This window comes from Ambystoma mexicanum, chromosome 10, assembly GCF_040938575.1.
Source record: "Ambystoma mexicanum isolate Mex_15411 chromosome 10, UKY_AmexF1_1, whole genome shotgun sequence".
Classification (NCBI taxonomy): domain Eukaryota; kingdom Metazoa; phylum Chordata; class Amphibia; order Caudata; family Ambystomatidae; genus Ambystoma; species Ambystoma mexicanum.
The window spans coordinates 928,909,997-928,931,099 of record NC_090932.1 but is presented as its reverse complement, the minus strand read 5'-3'; the positions used below and the strand labels follow the sequence as shown (position 1 = coordinate 928,931,099).

General features: G+C 47.1%; 1 protein-coding gene across 1 annotated transcript in view; it reads left to right on the top strand.

Annotated features, from left to right (window-relative positions):
- The window catches only part of PIK3CA (phosphatidylinositol-4,5-bisphosphate 3-kinase catalytic subunit alpha), a 1,010,697-nt gene that overhangs the window by 123,950 nt on the left and 865,644 nt on the right, over positions 1-21,103 (top strand). The window contains exon 2 of the mRNA XM_069618695.1: positions 19,216-19,425. Within this exon, the coding sequence (XP_069474796.1) occupies positions 19,216-19,425 (210 nt within the window). The remainder of the gene's footprint in view (positions 1-19,215; positions 19,426-21,103) is intronic.

Here is a 21,103-nt window from a genome sequence, read left to right as displayed (position 1 = left end):
GAAAGATAGGGGCAAGGGTAAACACACTTCCACCCACGGGGAAGGGGGTAAGCAACAAAGGAAACAACCCTTGCAATCCCCCACAACAATAGAACTGACTTCCCCGTCCAAGTCTTCTCAGGGACAGTCCATAGAGAGTTCCAGCAGGGTCACCCCAAGCTCAAAACTCTGGTCATGCGAGGACATTGACAGAGTAATGTCAAGGATGTCCTCCTTAGCAAATTTCTTCGAAAGACACCCTGACCAACTACTAGCCTTAAACCCTCAGGAATCTTCTCCCTCAGGTTCAAGGGACCCTATCCCTTCAAATAAAAGGCCCCGGGTCGAGACACCAGTAAATGCTTCAGAACCCTTCGAGGTCCAACCCTATTCTTGCCTTTTCCCTACAGGCCAAGGACACTCTTCCCTTATAGAGGGCCAGGATTTTGAAACACCAGAAGATCTCGCAGTGTCAGATTATTACGGGGAGGACGAAGACGAGGATGAGCCAGAAAATAGCCCGGATATTTTCAGAATGGACTCACCAGTCGAAAGGGAAGCCCCAGTGTCTGATTCCCCAATAGATAATCAGCCCCTCCTAAATGAACTGCTCTCTCGGGCAGCTAACCACTTCCACATAGACACACAAGGTGTCCAAGAAGAGAGGGACTTCGCGGAGGAACTAATTGGGGAAAGGAAGACAGTAGCCCAGACCATTCCCATCCTGAAATCTATTCAACGCAGAATAGCACCATCCCTTGTCAACCCAAACTTGACAAGACCTGTAAACCCGAGAGTAGAGAAGCTGTTTAAAGCAGCCCAGTCGGACCCTCTATATATTAGAGGCCAACTTAAGCCAGACTCTCTAGTCGTAACTAACACCCGCAAAAGAGCTGGAACCCCATTATCTTCCTCGGAGGCCCCCCCGACAAAGAAAGTAAGAAACTCTATGGTTTTGGTAGAAAAGTAGCTTCCACGGCAGCCTACCAAACCAGAATCGCGAATTCCACCACACTGTTGGCCAGCTACAACTGCCATCAGTGGGAAGAAGTGGCAGCACTAATAGATTCCGCTCCCGAACCCCTTAAGAGCCAGCTATCTCGCATTTGTGCAGAGGGAAGAAACGTCTCAGGCTGCATTTTAAAAGCAACTTTCGACGCCGCAGACAATGCGGGTAGAATTATAGCAGAGGGGACTGTCATCAAAAGACATGCTTGGTTGAGGCAGTCGGGATTCAGAGCAGAAACACAAGCTGCACTCTTAGACAAACCAGTGGAAAGTGATCTCCTGTTTGGAAAGGCAGTCGAGGACGCACTAAAAAACGCTAAGGAGGAATTCGACACCCTCAAATCCCTTGGCCAGTTAACTACAAAACCACCTAACCAAAGAGGGAACGGCAATTTTCGTCGCCCCCGCGGCCAAAAGTCCAATAGAGGAAATAGCTATTCCCACACCCAGGGTACACAGTGGAACACCAACTCACAACAGTCTACCCAGGGGTATGGTAGGGCTAGTAGAAGAGGACGTGGTAGAGGCAGAGGCAGCCCCAGTAAAGGAGGCAGCACGCCTCCACCAAAGCAGTGACGCTCATTTCAGGGTCCCTTCCCATGCAACCCCAGTAGGGGGACGAATATCCAGCTTCACCCAGGCATGGGAAGGGATAACATCCGACAGATGGGTGCTGTCGACAGTATCCAAGGGGTACTGTATAGAACTACTGCAACGTCCCCGAAACCACCCTCCAAGACAAAAAGTCCACTCTTTAGAACATCAAAAGATCCTCCTCGAGGAAGTCTACAATCTGCTCCTAAAGGACGCGATAGAACTCGTCCCAGGACACCAGGTAAACAAGGGTATCTATTCAACTTACTTCCTTGTGCCAAAGAAAGATTTAACAATGCGCCCAGTATTGGACTTACGGCCTGCCAACAAGTATGTCAAGCCCCAAAAATTCCGTATGACCACGCTACAAGAGGTAATCCCACTCCTAAAAAAGGGGGATTACATGGCAACCTTAGATATGAAAGATGCCTATTTTCATATTTCTATGCTCCCGGCGCACAGAAAATACTTGCGCTTCAAGGTGGACAGTCGCCACTACCAATTCAAGGTACTGCCCTTCGGGATAGCTTCAGCACCAAGGGTATTCACCAAGGTACTGGCGGTGGCAGCTGCACACCTACGCAGGGAGGCAATCCCAGTGTACCCTTATCTAGACGACTGGCTCATAACGGGGGAAACCCCAGGAATCTGCAGATCAAACATTCAGAGGACTATCGACCTCCTCCACGAATTAGGCTTCTCTATCAACGAGAAGAAGTCAAGTCTGGTGCCAAGCACCTCAAAACAGTTTCTAGGAGCTATCCTAGATACTCAGAGAGAATTGACCTTCCCCTCGGAAGAAAGAATTCGGAATATACTTCTGCAAATTCCGCATTATCAGTCAGGTCAACAGATAACAGTACGCAAAGCTATGCGGTTACTGGGCATGATGGCGTCATGCATTTACCTGGTCCCCCACGCGCGTCTGCGCATGCGTCCCATGCAGGAATGGTTGGCGAAACAGTGGTCTCAGGCAAGTGGTCAGTGGGACGATCTAGTGGTCGTTTCGCCAACACTCGTACAGAGCCTACACTGGTGGACAAGAGAGAATATCGCAAAGGGGAAACCCTTTTACGATCCCGAAGTACAGGCAGTGGTTACTACAGATGCATGCCTGACTGGGTGGGGAGCTCACCATCTCCACCACACAGCTCAGGGTCTCTGGTCTCACTCAGTAGCCAAGAACCACATCAATCTGCTAGAGCTTCTGGCAGTATTCCGTGCGCTGCAGGCGTTCGAGCCCCATCTACTGAACTTGTCGGTGCAGATCAGGACGGACAGCACGACAGCCATGTTCTATCTGAACAAGCAAGGAGGGACTCGTTCGCCAAATCTGTCCAAGCTTGCCCAGAAAATATGGATATGGGCACTCAGACGGAACATCTTCCTGTCATCGCAACATGTTCCAGGGGAGCTCAATTCCCTAGCGGATGCTCTAAGCAGAGACCCCCTCCCAGAAGAACACGAATGGGTCCTTCACAGAGACGTAGTAGAAGATCTCTTCTCTCAGTGGGGTTTCCCCACTATAGACCTATTCGCCACAAGCGAAAACAAACAATGCCCAGGATTTGCATCCAGGTTCCCCCAAACAGACTCCCAGGGGAATGCCCTGTGGATGAACTGGTCAGGGATGTTTGCGTACGCTTTTCCACCAACTCCTCTCATCAGGAAGGTGGTGTACAAAATGAACAAGGAATCAATGACGCTCATCCTAGTTGCTCCCATGTGGGCGAGACAACCATGGTTTCCACACCTACGCAGGATGGCGGTGTGCGAGCCCATCAGACTCCCAGCCTGGTACAACCTTCTGTCCCAGCAACAAGGTCAAACACTGCATCAGGAACCCAACTCTATGAACCTAGCAGCATGGCTCCTGAAGTCATAGAGTTTGGACATCTCAAATTACCACAGAGGTGTATGGACATTCTAAAAGAGTCCAGGAAACCAAATACAAGACACTGTTACTTTGACAAGTGGAAAAGATTCGTTATCTGGTGCCAGAATAAACAAATCAACCCGGTTGATTGCACTCCTTCCAACGTTGTAACATACATGCTCCACCTGCTGGATGCAGGGTTGGTTTTTAACTCTCTCAAAGTACACCTGGCAGCCCTCTCGGCTTACACCACATCCCATAACAAGGTCTCGTGGTGGAAAGTACCAGTGGTTAAAGCCTTCATGGAAGGAGTAAAGAGACTTCACCCTCCTATTTCGAACCCACCGCCAGGATGGGACCTCAACGTGGTGCTAGCTAAGCTCATGGGGCCCCCCTTCGAACCCATGCATAAAAGTAGTCTCAAACACCTGACTTATAAAACGGCCTTCTTAGTAGCCATTACCTCCATAAGAAGGGTCAGTGAAATTCAGGCTCTGTCAGTGCAAGATCCTTTCTTTACTATCCACAAGGACAAACTGGTTTTACGCACACACCCTAGGTTCTCACCAAAATTCATATCCAAGTTCCATGTAAACCAGTCCATCGAGCTTCCGGCTTTCTTCCAAAACCCACAAAGCTCGGCTGAGGTGAAACTACACACCCTAGATGTGCGTAGGGCGGTCTTATACTATGTAAATAAAACCAGACCGCTAAGGAAAACAGATCAACTGTTTGTCTCCGTAGCTACAGGCAGAGAGGGGGATCGCGTCTCTAAGGGCGCTATCTCTAAGTGGATTATCAACTGTATACAGCTGTGTTACTCTCTTTCTAAAAAGACTCTGCCGTTTACACCAAGGGCCCACTCTACTAGAGGCATTGGGGCCACTCTGGCTTTCATTGCAAATGTTCCCCTCGACACCATTTGCAAAGCAGCTACTTGGAGCTCTATTCACACTTTTACTCAGCATTACTGCATTGACACTCATTCCAAGACAGATACACAAGTGGGACAAGCGGTTCTAAGACACCTGTTTGCTCATGACCCTTCTCACATCCCACCTCCTGCTTCTGGTACTGCTCGCTAATCTATGCACAGCATGTGATCTAAGCAGATTCCACAAGCCTCAGAAGGGATACATTACTCACCGTAATCGTATTTCTGATGCTTGTATCTGCTTAGATTCACATGCGACCCACCCTTCCTCCCCTCCGAGAGAAGGCGCATGGTTGCTTGTAGTCTTACCTTTCTGTCTATCTGCTTGGACTATCTGTACTCGCGCTACTCCTCATGCTACCTCATGTCAGGAAAAACACAATCTGGGGATCCTAGACGCGTGAGGGATCATGGGTACAGTGGACGTCACACTAGGGATAGTATTACTGGCACGCCCTGTGTCGACGCCCTTTTTCGATTTCGAAAAACAAACTGTAATACTCCGCAGCTTCCACTAGATGTCGGCCTATGCACAGCATGTGAATCTAAGCAGATACAAGCATCAGAAATACGATTACGGTGAGTAATGTATCCCATATATATATATATATATATATATATATATATATATATATATATATATATATATATATATATATATATATATATATATATATATATATATATATATATATATATATATAAAATTATTTTTTTTTTTGGGGGGTTATATTGGGGCATTGCTTTGGAGATAAGTTTAGTGATAGTAGCATTTGGTTTTAAAATCAGACTGAGCTAAATTGAAATGATTTCAGGAACTCTGTAAGGTATGGGATGGTTATTCTTGAATACATGCGCGACTAGCATGATGCCTCCTGCCCACCATTTGTGTAAGATATTCTGTTTGGGTTTGAAAGGGAAAGCTTTGTTGAACCATCAAATGGCGTCTGAGGCGTCTTGTGCAATAGAGGAGGTTAATGTTAAGCAATTCCATGCCTGTTTGAAAGAACGTAGGAGAGGCAGCTTTTTAATCCCAGGCTTTTTAATTCAAGGTTTTGAGGAAGTGAGCGAATGTCAAAGGTGCAATGAGTTTGGGTTCAATTATGATCCAAGTGTGGGCATTAATGTAATGAGGTTCAGAGGTCAGACATAAGGTAATTTGTAAAGGAAAGACTTCTGGTATTTGGGAAAGACAGGAAATTTCACTCCACCGGGTGATTTACAAGATTTTATGTTTGAGAGCAATTCTGTGGGTTTTGTTTTTCTAGAGAATTTTATTTAAAAAAATTCTATATTTTCTTTTTTAATGAAAGAAGCTGGAAATAATATTGGTATCATGGAGAGTTAGGAAAATGGTTCCTAGTATCACTTTGATAGAATCTAACCTACCCACCAAGAAAGGAATAAAGCGGACCAATGATTGATAGATGAATTAATTTGATCAATGATGGTAGATTGATTTAGATTTAGGATAGATGTAATACCTTTTAGCAATAGGGATCCCCAGGTATTTAGTACTGCTGGTATTCCAAAATGGTATCCAGTGATGTTAACAAATTAGAAATAACTGAAAAAAACAATTTTTTATTAAAAATATATATGGGCGTGGGGTAAGGGATTAAAACAGGTGGGGAGGGGGTTAGGGTGGGATTATAGACCTAGGGAAACAGGGAAGTTGGGGGGGCCTCCCCCAAAATGTAAAAAAATCGTATTTTAGGTTCATCCATTTTTTAAAAAAAAAAAAATGTTCTCGTTAAGATCACATGGAATCTTCCAAATTTTTTTTGAAATATATTTATTATTTTCCATATCACAAAAAAACAAACATCATCAGTCGTGACTGAAAAGCATATCATAAATGATGGGAAGAAATGAACACCCAACTCCCCATTCCCCTTAAGGACCCTCCCTCCCCCCACCAAGACCACGGTAAGGTCAAGTTCCTCAAGAGTTCTAACAAACGCTCAGGTCTACATCTCCCTCAGGCTCCTTTTCAGGTGTTTCAGGATGAAGCAAAGGAACCGTTAGGGCCACCCAACGTTGTAGCTCGTCGCTAGAGTCCACTCTTTGCACCTGAATCGCCATCTCCCATGCAGCCGTGTCAGCCGAGGTCCATTTTAAGAGGTCTCCCCACCATAAGGGTATAGGCGGGCCTCTGGGGCTTTTCCAGCTCATGGCTATGCGCCTTTTGGCTGTGATGTATATGAGGTCTTTGAGTTTGTTTAGTGGTTTGTTCTTCCTGTTGCGCTTAAACCTGCCCAGGATACATGCTGAGGGGTCATCCACCTCAATGTCAATGTCTGCCCCGGCCACTCTGTCCTTCACTCGTGACCAGAACTCCCTTAGCACCGGGCAGCCCCAAAACATGTGTGTCACACCGGCCCTGGGTTCGCTGCATTTGGGGCAAAGTTGGGTGCCAGCTCCGGTGAATCTAGATATAGCTTCTGGGGTGAGGTATGCTCTGTTAATGATGTACAGTTGGACGAGCTGTAAGCGGGCATTACGGGAGATCTTTTTGTGGTGATAGGTAATGTCCCCCCAAACAGAGTCTTCGAAAACCAAGCCTAACTTGGCCTCCCATTTGTTCCGGCTTTTTAGGTCATCTTCGGTGGAGCCCTGCAGTAGGGCTTCGTAGATACGTGAGGTCTCATTGCCGCCTTCAGCAGCGTTCAAGTTCGTTTCAATGCATACATTTTCCTCTATTTGGTCAGCAGCCTCAGGCCACCTACCAACCAAGGCCCGTGTGACCGCTCTATGCAGTAGAAATTGTCCAGTGGGGAGACCAGTGGCGTCGCAGAGGTCGGGGAAGGCAATGAGTTCCTGTTCCTGAATCAAGTCTCCCAGCGTGGCCACACCAAAGGGCTCCCATAGCGTACGAGTCTCAAGGTGCCCCCATGGTTGGCCAAACATGAGTGCTGTGATGGGGATCTGCGGGGAGTACGGGTCCTTAAGGCCCACCAGCTTACAGGCTCTTTCCCAGAGGCGTATCGGGCACTGTACGGGGTGCCCCTCCCCGTCCAGAGCAAGTCCCTGAGAAGTAGCTGGGGGAGGGCTGGCTGGAGTAGGCGCGTGTCTATTGTGTCCTCGTCCGCCATCCACTGCACAACATGTCTCAATTGACCTGCGAGAAAGTATAGTTCGAAGTTTGGGATCTTCAGTCCGCCCTTCTCGTATGGCCTCTGGAGGGTCTCGAGTGCTACCCTGTGTCTGCCACCCCCCCAAAGGAAGCCCCTACAAAGTTTATTCAGGTCCCTGCAGAAAGAGGAAGGGATATTGTAGGGAACGTTGGTAAAGGTATGTAGTAAGCGAGGGAGGGCTACCATTTTGAGGAGGCCTGCCCTACCTGCCATTGAAAGCGGGAGCCGGCCCCAAAAATCCATGGACTTCGAAAGTGAGTCTTTGGCCCTGACGGTGTTAAGGATATGTTCTGTAGCGGGGTTTGGAATCTTCCAAAATTAATATAGATTTACAGAGCTATAAACTCTTACAGCAATTTTCATAAGGTTTTTAACCTAGCATCTGATTGATCAGGTTCTACCTTTTCAGTGCTCTGGAGTTCTTCACAACCTCATGACTTAATTGTCATATTTCATTGACTCCAAGTCAATATTCATCAGTCCCTATCAGCGCCTTCTAATTATTTCAATTATTATTGAATGTATTGAGCGCAGATCAAGCTTTGGGAAGCAGCGGAGTGCTTTGCATTTTACAAGAATAGGGAAAAGGAAGCAGAGACCTAAGAGAGTGGGGAGCTAACCTGGGTGGGGGGAGCCAAATTGGCAGCAATGGATCTACAAGCAACCAGGAGAGGGAACAGAGGGGAGCAGATCACCCAATCTCTGGTATGGTAGGGAGTGGAGTGGAGTGTAGTGTGTGTGGACCAGGGTGCAAGCGAGGATCCATTCCTTGAAGAGGAGTAGCTCCTTCCTGAACTGTAGAAGCGAGGGGCGAGTCCAATGTTGGGCAGGAGGTTCCAGAGTCATGGGGCGTTAGACAGAGAAGTCCTGTCCTCTGGTTCTTTCCTTCCTGCACCAGTGGAGTTAAAGTCTCTACATGTCCTTACTTCTAGTGGATCATGGGCATCCGGAGATGCTGAGTGTCTCATTGAGGTTGCTTGGGAACTTCAGGATGATAGCCTTGTAGATGCTGCAGCAGGATTTGATGATGATACGGGTTTGCAGCAGGAGCTAGTGCAGTTCAGTGAGGTTTGGGGTGATGTGTTTGACTCTGCAGAGTCTTTTGAGTAATGCTGCAGCGTGGAGGACACCTCTCCGGGGTGCCGGAGTAGTTTCCGGAAGGCATTACAAAATGGCATTGCCACTATCTAAGCGGGAGAGAACCAAGGCTTGGACTGCAGATCTGAAATTGTTTTCTTCGATGAAAGCCTTGATTTTCCACAGGGGAGAAAGTTGGGCCCAAGCGTTTTGTGTCTTCCTTGAGATGTGCCAGTCTGTCAAACCCCCAGGGACATGGCGCAGGGTGCCAGTTGTGGTGGGAAGCCCTCAAGATTCATAGCAGAGTTTTGGATCTGAATGTCAGAGTGTTCTGTGTTGGGCAGCAGTAGGAACTGGGCATCCACAGCTAGATCAATCCAAGGCAAGCATTGAGCCGGAGTATGTCTTTGATGAAGGATATCTAGCGCTGCATTTTTGATGGATGTGGATGTTGTGCGGAGCAAGGAGGATTCCGAGTAGTTCCATTTCAAGATTGATGATCACGGGGGAGACTTCATAGGTCCAGGGTAGAGTTGGTGATCTGTAGGAATCCATTTGTGCGAACGGGTGATGATGAGCAAGGTAGGATTTGAACCAGCTGAAGATGATCTCCCTGATCTCTGCATGACCATGTAGATTGTTGGTTGAGTGTCTGGTGGTCTACTGTGTCAAATGCTGCTGAGACGTCCATGAGGCAAGGGTGGCCGAATCAGGGATTTTAAGAGCATTGTTGACGTTACCAGTTTCCGGGCTGCATCTGGGTCTGACGCCAGATTGGTAGGACTGAAGGAGGTTGTTGGCTTCAATGTGTTGGTGTTATGACACCACTGCTTTCTCAAGGATCTTACCCAAGATGGGTGATCTGGCCTTTGTTGCTGAGGTCATCATGGTCCACTGTTGGTTCCTTGAAATGGGAGATTTGTCCAGTCTTTAAGGCCGGGGAAAGGTACTTTTGAGTTAGGGAGCTGAGGATTTTTGCCAGGTTCAATCAGAAGGGTACTGATGCAGGGAAGGATGTCGTCCGCATACAATGTGGCCTTGAGAGATGCTAGGGCGGTAGTGCGATCTTCCATAGTGTGTGGCTTGAAAGTGTACAGGTAGATGTGGTTTTGCGAGATGGACGTGTAGTTATGGCATTAGTGTCTGCGTTGGTGGATAATGCTGCTCTTGTTGATGAAGAGAGTTGATGACTGGATTTTTTGATGATGTTGTGCATGTGGGTAGGGCAGAGGGTTGATGCAGTGCTTGATGGTTTTGAAGAGTGCTTGGAGAAGTAAGTCGCAGTCCTTGTTCGTAAAAGGTAGATTAGCTCATGTGAGGTGCAGTTTGGTGAGCTCGTCCATGAGTCTCCCTTGGGAAGTTCTTAAATGATCTGAAGGCTTGTTTTCTGGGTTTTCAATGAGTTTGCTTGAATGGTGTGACTAATGTAAAAGGGGATCGCTAGACTAGATGGTGTGCTGTGTGAGGGTCAGCGTGTCGATTAAGCTATGATATTCTTATCCTTCTGAAGCTGCTCAAAGGCCTTGAATTTGTCTAAAGGTCGATTGGGTTTACCACCCCTTGCATTTTGACATTAATATACTGTCAACTCCTGCTAGTACTACCTTTTTCACTATGCATATCTGATAAAGGAGGTTTAAATGATGATTTGGGTATAAAACCCTTTGCATCTGATGTTCTTTAATTCAGGTTTCTACCACAAAATGATCATCTAACTTCTGCAACTGATTAATTTCAGTGATCTAGTATTTCTTTGCTACAGCAGAGCATGTGTTTTAAAAACCTCCATGAATCTCTTTAGCAAGGTGGGGTAAAGCATCAAGATTCTTTTTTCATGCGCATGCTTTGCAACCACAACAAGAGTATTTTATTTTTGCAGGTCATGTGTTTGCAGCGGTGGTCTGCATTGGGAAGACAATATATGATGAATTTCATTGGTGGATTAATTGAATCCTTTGTTCTCACCCCTTCCCACTGAGAAGGATCATTTATATTTTGGGGAATTTTTGTTCAGCGCAGGCCCTACTCCAAGGGCCTTAAAGAGAAAGGTTGAAAATGTGGGAGGTGAAACAGCAGTTACAAAATATTTTCAGGATATGATAGAAAGATTAGTATAAATAGGTGGTAGAATGGGAGGTGAGGTGTGTGGCTACGTGGGGTAAACCAGGTATGCATTGCGGCTCTTTCTAAAAGTGGTTATGTAAGCTACAGTGCAGTGTGAAGATGTAGGGTGTTCCATGCTCGGCGTGGCCAGTGGGTAAATGCTTGTTTTGTGTGCATGTTAGTTGGCAGAGTGGAATGTGTAGGGGATGCTGGCTTCCTTGCGTGGTGTTTGTGTCAGTGATGGGTTTGAGTTTGTTGTGAAGGTAAGATGGGGTTTTGTGGTGCATGGTTTTGAAAACAATGCAGATTAATTTAAAAGGAATTATTTGCAGTAGGTGGAGCTGGGCGAGAAGTGGGGTGATGTTTGCATAGTGGAGGTTGAGTGTGGCTGCTGCGTTTTTGTTTGGTTTGCAGGGGGCAAGGATGCTGCTGGGGGAGTTCAATGAGGAGAGCATTGCTGTATTTCTGCTTGGAGAGAACAAGTGCTTGGACTGCCAACTCTGCAGGAGGTTGGATGTATCTGATCTTGCGTAGGTGGTGTATTTGTAGATTGCATTTTTTGGTGATTGCAGCAATGTGGTGTGTGAAGAAAAAGTGGGGGTTGGTGCTGAAGCCAAGGGGTTGACTGGTGTGGGAAGGTATAGTGTGGGTTGCCCATGGCGAGTTTTTTGATCTAGGGGTAAGTTCACATTTGTGTTTGGGGGCAGATGAGGTATTCTGTTTTGGAAGGGTTAAGCTTGAGGAAATAGGTGGTTGTTCAAGTGGTGATGGTGGAGAGACTGCTTTTGAGTATGTGGAGTTGAAGGAGATGAGATTTGGATGAGATGGCATTCAGCCATTGAGCCAAGGGGTTGTAAGCTTGATTGCCCTGGCAGCAGCTGCTGTTGCATATATTATGCTCTCATCTGACCAGAGCAGCCAAACCAGTCAGTGGATGGCGTGAAGAGATGGGATGTGAGGTTGCGGAGGAGTCAGGGTAATGTTGATGGGCTGATATTGGAGCTGATGTCGGCAGGTCTTCTTGATGTGACCAAGTGGGAAATATGGAGGTGTAGGAGGCACAGAGAGCATATGAGGGGCATGTTAGGGCAGCACATAGGGTAGTAGGTAGTGGATGCGTGAGATGGGCATTTCACGGTAGCAAATAGGCAGAGCAAAAATTCCAGGACGCACATACTTAGATATGCAACAGGGTTGCAGCAAGGCACTACGGTGGAAGGTGGTGAGAAGCACTATAGGTATCAGCAGTGAGACAAAGTTACCGTAAAGCATAGGGCCAGTTCAAGGTTGACGACTTGATGGGTATCTGAGGAGGGAGTGTTAGGGTGCTAGGGTGGCCACTGCTGTCAACTGAATGTACGGGTCGGGAAGAAACATGCCGCCAGAGCGTTCTGTATGTAAAATGATGAACAGCGGCATGTGGATTGATGAGCCAGGAAGTAGGGCTCAGGCACATACCAGCACTGATGGGGACATACAGGGCCTTAAAAAGTGTGCCTTTGAGTGGCGGGCCGCTAAAGCCTGCTGATCCACCATAGGCCAGTTTAGCTTCCCTGGCGGCCAATGGGCAAGCCGGGAGGCAGGAACCATGGATTTGGGCAGCTTTAAGGGTCCGGAAAATGTGGTGGCCGTCTTGGAAATGCCACAAGTCGGCAAGGAAAAGAAGCAAAAAGGATTTCTCAGTTTACCAGCCTCCAAGCCACACTTCAGAAGGCAAAAGGAAGCATTGCACGGCATTGCCACGGATCGCGCAGTGTTTGCAGAGATTGCTTTCTTTTTTCTTTTCTTTCCACAGGTTAAAATTTTTATGTTACTTTTCGCCCTATTTTGTATTTTATTTTTTTTAAACGAAAAAAGATGTTGCATGAATTCGTCTGACGACAGGACTTACTACCTCCGTGCATGGTGTTGTGGCCAGGACTCAGCCGTGAGCTCAGGCAGGCAGGATGGAGAGAGGGAGCAGATGTCCTCATGCTCCTCCAGGTGGTGAAGTACAGATGGACCGTGATTGTAGCTCAGGAAGTGGGAATTTGAAGGGGTGGACCGGCATCGTTCGGTCTGATAGAAACGAGAAGACCCAGCTGACCACTTCCTTAGAAAAGGAAGCTCTCTCCAGCAGTCTGCTGGCTAAGATGGAATGATCTACCAAGTCAAAAGCGGCTGTCGGGTCTAAGAGCAACAGCAATGATGATTTACCAGTGTCTATAGATTGTAAGATGTTAGTCTTAAGGTCCAACAGGGTCGATTGCGTGCTATGCACACTCTGAAATCCTGATTGTGATCATAGCATATTAGGCCAAAAACAAACGCCTGAATGTGTCTGTGCGCTATTTTGTCCAACACCTTCAGAAGGAAGGGAGAGTTGGTAATCGGGCGACAAATGCCCGCCAAACATGGATCCAAAGAAGGCTTCTTCAAAAGAGGGGTGATCACTGCTTGGTTGACATCAATAGGTAGGGACATGTCACTAAATGATGTATTAGCACATTTCGTGATCAGCGGGGCAAGCAACTGGGCACAGGCCTTGACTGTTTAGGCAGGACACATATCAATCTGACAGCTGGTGGGTTTTAACTTGATTAATGGCCCAAAACCTCCTTTTCTGCCACCTCTGCAAAAGTAAACCGAGTTGGCGGGCTGGCAAGTGTCGAACCCCCACAGGCAGAGGTGAAGGATTCAAATGGGAAAGCCTGGATTTAATATCCTCTTTAATTACGGAGATCTTATTGGACATGGCTTTTTCGATTTGGGTACACCAGTCTGAATCCTTCACGACTGTGACATTACTGGAACAGGGGTCTTTGACTTCTTTAAGGATCTTAAATGGCTGCTTTGTGTCTGAAGTGGCCTCCTTAATCCTCTGTTCGTAGGAGCACTTTTTTGCAGCACATATATGGCCTCTTTGTGCTCTGTAGCTGCGCGGCTATAGCTAGACTTGTCATTTCTGCAAGGCCTTACTTTTCTTAAGTTTAAAAGGTTGTATCTTTGAGTACCAGCTTTTGGATGGAGTAACTTTTTCCGATCTTAACTTCAAAGGAGCTAGGCTCTCTACAGCTTTGGTCATCATCTTATTGTATGCTGCTGACAGGTCAGCTGCTGAATTATACTGCGCAAGGTTGTTAAGATGGGGAGAAAATAAAGGGGCTAATGCCTCTGGGGAGAGTTTACGTAGGTTACGGCAGAGGACCGTCCTCTGTAAATGTTTAACTTTCTTTCTGGCAGTGGATAAAGGTATTTCAAATGTTATGAACTCATGATCTGACATGGGGCAGGGCTTAACTTCTATCTTGTCAAGTCCAATTCTGTGCGCCACTACCCAGTTTAGAGTTCAGCCACCAGAGTGGGTTGGTTGCACAATATCTTGCGTAAAATCCAGATTTTGCAGTGCACTCATTATTGCTTTCGCCAAGGAATCTGTTGGATCGTGAAAGCCCAAGTTGAAATCTCCAACCAGAACCACTTTCGATTTAGGTTTAAGAGTAGCAGAGATCCATTCACTTAGGTTGATTACAAAGTCAGGCATGTAGGGGGGGGGGTGAGGGGTTCAGGCAATATAGGATGTGGAAATTGAGTGTGGTATTGGGGTTCAATTCAATTTTGAGTAATAAGGTTTCACAATTGGGTATTTTCACCAGATTCGCCTGTCTGATAAGTTCCGAAAAATAAGCACCACCTGGTCGGTTCTTCCTAAGGATATTAAATCCCTCTGGGACAGCCAGTAGTAGCGAAGGGCCTGCTGCTGCTGCATGCAGCCAGGTCTGGGTTAGGGCACAAATGTTGATATTCTCATCCATTAAATATTCCACCACCTCTAACGCATGCTTAACAAGTGATCTTGTATTAAGCAGTAAACATTTTAGAGGATGTGTACAACTGGAGTTAATGGGGGGAATTGGGCATCCCTTGACCTGACTAACTGCCATATGGTGATCAGGTAGCACTCCTGTTTGAATTACAGGATGCCATTGACAGTTGGAGTGCTATCTGGTTTGCATTCTCTGCTTCGCTGCCACCTAATTCTGCCATTGAGTCTGTTAAGTGGCAGGCTTAGTCTGGAAACAGTAAGCAGTAAAGGAAAAAAAGAAGACTACCAGACGGCTGTCAAATATGTGATCAAATGGATCTCCAAAGTGCCACTTGTAGGAACTCACCTGTGCGATGGCTGGAAAGCAAAACGCGTCCGAGCCTGGACGAGAACCGGCGGAAACCGGCCTAAACAGGCCTTTGCGTATGTGCGGGTGCTGATGCGCCACTTGGGATGCTAATAACTTGCGATGCTGGAACTCATTCCTGTCTGGCCTGTGCCGCCACCCGCTCTTTTTCCAGTGCTTCCTAGAGTGCTCCCCTGTCTACCGCTTCCCTCAGCTCCTCCTCACCAGCCTCGCTAGTGCCTTTTGCGTAGTGCCTTTGCCATTTCCCTCTGTTCCTCCTAACCAGCCTCGCTAGTGCCTTTGCTGATCCCACCTGCACTCCGCCTCTAGGCGCTCCCTATCATTCCCTCCATCTAGTTCTCCACCACTGTAGCTCGTCGGTTACTGACTGCCCTTTCTCCATGCCTGGGTTTCTATTCAAGATCACCCGGTCCTGATCAGTCTCTAATCGCCTACTTCCTCCAGCTCTAACCAACCTTCAAACTACCCCTACACCCTTCATGTCTACACTTGGTCTTGCAGCTGATCATTTTCTACGCTCTGCACCTGCCAGCTCCCCCAGGGCACGCCACCCCATTATTATTTGCTCCCTCCTGGTTCATTTGGCTTCCTCTCCTTGTTAATCACCTACCTCACTCCCCCCACCACAGTGACAACCTACCTGTCTGCTCCACTCTTCTTCAACAGCCTTCCTCTGCCCGCTCTCCCTGGCCTGCTACTCCTGTTCGCTAGAGTGCTGCTGCGCCCTGCTCCCAGCAGACCCCTGCCTTCCTGAGCCTGCTCCACTCTCAAGAATCCCCCTGCCCTTCCCTTCCCCCTCGCACAATACCTTCTCGCTCTAATCTTATCCACCTCCCCATTGCCAATTCCTCCAGCATCATCAACATTGCCCGTTCCATCTGCAGCAAAGCCACTGCAGCCCTTGATCTGTTCTTCCGACTCAACCTTCACTTCCTTTGCATCACCAAGACTTGGACCCCCCCTTCAATTCCACCGTTCCTGCATCTCTCTCCACCCCCTCTTCCTCCTTTCACTCCCACATCCCTCAGGTCGCGGAGGCGGCGCTGGTCTCATTTTCCACCCTAAATGTCTTTCCTCATCCCCTTTCTTATCTCTCCCTACCTTCCCCTCCTTTGAATTTCTCTTCAAATCCTTCACCTTCCCTCATGCAATATCCTTCTTAATCATTTACAGACCTCCCGGCTCCCTCTTTTCCTTCTATGAAGACCTGGACCATCTTCTCGCTCTCATTTCTCCCTCCCCTACTCCTCTCTCTATCCTCGGCAATGTTAACCTCCCCCTCTCAACCTCCTCTCATTCTTCCCCTCTTCTCTCCTTAACTCCTACCGCCTCTCTCCCCTGCCAAGCCCACCCACCCACTCCTCTGGCTCCACTCTCGATCTCATCTTTCTCTCATCTTACTCTTCCTCCCCCGTATCATCTCTTCCTAACTATCTCTCTGACCACGCCTTACTCTCCTTCTCCCTTGCTCCTCCCCCTCTTCATTGTCCTGCTCCTCTCCCTCCTTCTCTCGTCGTGATCTCCGCAACTTCAACCCTTCTCTCTTCCTTGACTCCTGTTCTTCCTCCCTTCCCCCTCTCCCCGACTTCTCATCCCTCTTGGCCGATGACGCCCTCTCCTCACTGTCCTCCTCTCTATCCTCCAGTCTTGACCAACTCTATCCTCTTACTTCCTTCTCACCAATGTTCTCAGCCCTGGCTCTCCTCTCACCTTCTGACCATGCGTCGCTTCATCCGTTGCCTCGAACAGCGCTGTCTCAAATCCCCTTTGACCAACCAATCCTCTTACTTCTCATATCACTCTCTCTGACTCTTGCCTCACATCTGCCAAGCGCTCCTACTATTTTAACCTCCTCCCCGTCATATCTTCCAGACCCTCTCGCCTTCTTTCCCCTCCTACTTCTGATCCTTCCACGAACACCCCCCTCTCTCCCTCTGACTTTGCTAACTTCTTCTCATCCAAAATTCTCTCTGCCAAAACATCCTCTCCTCCCTTCTCCCCTCGTCCTACCTCCTCCACCACTGCTAACCTGTCCACCTTCTCTCCTATCACCCCAGACTGTGTCTTCCGTCTCCTGTCCAAAACTCACCCTACCGCTGCCCCCTCTGATCCCATCCACACCACCCTCATCTCCAAAGTCTCCCTCTCCTCATCCCCTACCCAACCACCTTCTTTAACATCTGTCTCTCCTCTGCTACCTTTCCTTCAGCCTTCAAACACGCCACCATCATTCCTATCCTGAAGAAACCCTCTGCTAGCCCTCTTCTTGCCTCCAACCTCAGACCAATCTCCCTTTTCCCCTTCATCTCAAAGCTCGTCGAGCGCCTAGCCTAATCTCAACTCTTCAGCTTTCGTCTCCTCTCACTCCCTCCTCCCCAACTCTGTCTGGTTTCCGCCCTAAACACTCCACTGAGACTGCTCTCACATACTCAATTCTCTCCTCACCACTCGTTACGCTAAGCAATCCTCAATTCTCATCCTCCTTGACCTCTCAGCAGCCTTTGACACTGTAGATTACCCCTTACTACTTAGCTCTCTGTCCTCCTTCGGCCTCAAAGGCTCTGTCATCTCCTGGCTCTCCTCTTACCTCTCCAACCGATCCTTCACTGTCTCCTGGGGCGGCCGCACCATCTCCAACTTCCCCCTGAACTATGATGTTCCCCAGGGCTCCCTACTCGGACATTTCCCTTTCTCTCTCTACACCTCCCTCCTCGCCCCAGTCAGCTCTTCTTTCGCTATCTCCCACCACTTCTATGCGGATGACACCCAACTCTTTCTCTCCTTCTCTTCCTTCATCTCTGACCTCCACCACACTCTCTCTTCCTGCCTTATGGCCATAAAAAAATTGGATGTCATCCCACTTGCTTTCCCTCAACACTGATAAGACTGAAGTGCTTTTCTTCCCTCCTAACACTCTCTCACCTTCCCCTCCTCCCTTCATCCACTTTCCCCCTTCCAATCTCCCCATCTCGACCCATGCCCGCAATCTTGGCCTCCATATTGACTCCTCTCTCTCCTTCTCCAACCACATCTCTAACCACTCATGCATTTCGGCACCACCTCTTCAACATCCGCAAGATCCACTCCTCCCTCACCTTTCACGTTTCTAAACCCCTAATCTCCTCCCTTATTTTCTCCCGTCTCTTCTACTGCTCAGCTCTTCTGTCTCTCACCTGACTCCCCTAAAATCCATCTACCACTCCTCTATACGCACTGTCTTCTCAGCCCTCGAGACTCCATTTCTACCTCTCTCACAACTCGGCTGGCTCCCCTTCCTCTCACAATTGAAATTTCAATTCCTCTGCCTTGTCTACAAATTTCTCCATGACTTCACCCCCCCCATCTGTTCTCCCTCCTCTCATTTTACTCTGCTTCCCGATCTCTACCTTCTTACTGTACCCCCAGTCCCTTGTGCCTCCTCACGCTTCCGCTCCTTCCAACTCCTGGCCCCCCTTCACTGGAACTCCCTACCCCTCTCTTTCTGCTCCACCCCCACCTACCCATCTTTTCGCTCCTCCCTGAAAGCCCTTCTCCACTCCCCCCCTGATTCTCCTCCCCTGCCTCTATACCCCCTCCCACCCCCACTCCTCCCCCTTCCCCTCCACCCTCCTCCAGTTGACCTCATATTGGATGCTGTATCTACCATAGTGCGTAGGTCACCTGACTCTCCTTCCCTACCTCTCTTCCCCCTCATACCCCTGCCCCCCTTCACTCCCCCTCCTCCAGTTGACCTCATATTGGACACTGCAACCACCATAGTGCGTAGGAGGTCGGCTGGGGCTCTTCCCCCTCCCCCCTCTGAGTAAATTGTTCTAGATACTGTTCCACTGATTTGTTTCACGTTTGTAAATTATGCTTCATTCATTACTGTATCTGTTATTCTGTAAAGCACTTTGGTGTAAAGCGCTGTATAAACTCAATAAACATAAACATAACATAAACGTAAGTAGCCGCTAGGTCACAAGGGAAATGCAGTTCTTAGTAGCTACATGTAAGCAGCAAAGTAAGGCAGTATTAAATACAGGAATCTCCTACAAAGAGCCTAAATCAAATCTCGATGGATGCAAATGACAATTCTTTACTCCTACAAGGTTTTGTCAATGAATTGGCACACACAAACGAGTTCACACAAAAATCTTTCGTTCAACATGTACATTTCAGTCACAAAATAAAGTTCTTTAGTGAATCAGGAAAAAATGTAATACAAATTTGCTTTGATCCTCTAGCCTTTGAACTTCTGTGCTTGATTATTGAATCTCTGTATATGCTATGTTTAATTGGGGTTTGTTTTGGGCACATGTATTTAATTTTTGTTTTTTCCTTTATTATCTGTAGGGTTTGCAATTGGGATGCCGGTGTGTGAATTTGATATGGTAAAAGATCCAGAGGTCCAGGAGTTCCGACGAAATGTTCTTAATGTTTGTAAAGAAGCAGTCGACCTTAGGGATGCGGGCGGACCCCACAGTAGAGCATTATATGTTTATCCACCCAATGTAGAGTCTTCACCAGATCTTCCGAAACACATATACAGCAAACTGGATAAAGGTAAGCTGAACCTGCACTGTAGCTTGACTATGTAGAGTTGGCCCCTAGTAGAGCATCATGTATTTGTTTAACCCTCTCTTTAGTAGAGTGGGTGCGACATCAATTAGGACGTTGGTGTTGTAGTTATCATTTACGGATTGAAGATTTTTGTGTGAATTTGAAAAACTGAGGGGCGTTTGCATTATTACTAGTATTACTCATTTATAATGCTCTGCCCAAGAGCCATGACTTTCAAGCATATGTTCAGGTGCGAGTGAAGCACCCTTTTACCACAGTGAATGTAAACAGCTGGTCCAAACGGAAACTTGACTGAAAAGTGCAGTTCTCACATAAGCATAGTTTCATAAATAATTTGCTAGAAAGCGGTATAATTTTCAGGTGTCAACAAGGGTACCTCATTGCCCTTATACTCTGCACACAGGAAGTAATGAGTGCTCACTCGCCCCTGCAAATTAGACAGTCTCTCCTTACCACACCTTTGGGGTGGTTTCATATTTTGAGTTGCATGCTGTAATTGAAAGAAGCGGCACTCACAAAATCACTTGAAGGCTGCACTGACTGACTTGTAATCTTGGTTAAATTCTAGCTTGCAATGTACTAAAAGTAGCAGAGATTAGAAAGACTATGTTGAGTAATGATTTTGAAAACCTTTTTACTGCCCACTAGAATGCATGAAGTGGGATACACTATTAAAGCATACAGCCTGCTATCAAATCTGGTCTTCAAAGTGTTGTGCCAGGAACTGATACAAGCATGTTCCCTGAAGTGTATATTTGAGAGGAAACCTGTTTTGCCTACCGACATTTTACTTTGGTACTGCAAGTTCAGTTCCAGTTCAGATTGGGATGTCTGTGACTCAGTGTATTCATTACAATGGAAGTTCCGGATTATGGAATTACTGAGCCCTCACTTCAAAGCCTAAGGTCCCTAACTTACAAAGTAAGATCTCTTAAAATCTCAAGAACATAATCACAAAGTTTAACATATAATATCAAATTACAATCATTAACAGCCATGAATAGCTTCCACAACTCATGTGACTTAAACCGGTCTGAATCATTCCTATACTGTAACAGAAAACGATGAGGATTCACACTAGCACTTTTGACATAAAATTCCTAGTAGTTTCAAAAACTAATTCGCCACATAATCTACATATCTCCTATTGCGGGAATGGCCTTGCAGGCTCCTTAAATGTCCAACGTAATGACCCAATTAAGTTTAATAAGCATATAGTGTCTTGCAGTGTAGCTAGGAGGATAAGTACATAAATATTCAGAGTTACCCCTTTTCATGCTTCTATAATCGAAATACAGGCAACAGTTTTCCTTGGTCGCCAGAGCACCAATGGCCCTTTCATAACCCTATGCAACTGTGATCTTCTTTACCATAGTAGTATAGCCTGGAAATGGCATTTTCATATTTTCAATCCCCAATATGACTTCCCAAGGCATGACAATTTGACCAATACTACCCAGGCAGTAGTTTCTCATTCTATCTGCCATATTCATGCAAGTTTGGGCTAATCTATAAATAATAGTTCCATGATCCAATCTATGGAATTTGCAATATAACAACAATCCGTTTTTCACCAGGATGGTCTTGATACTAGTTGCATTGCATTCCAAACGAACATAATCTGTAGGCAAGGATCTTGAAAGCCTCAAGATCTTTTTCA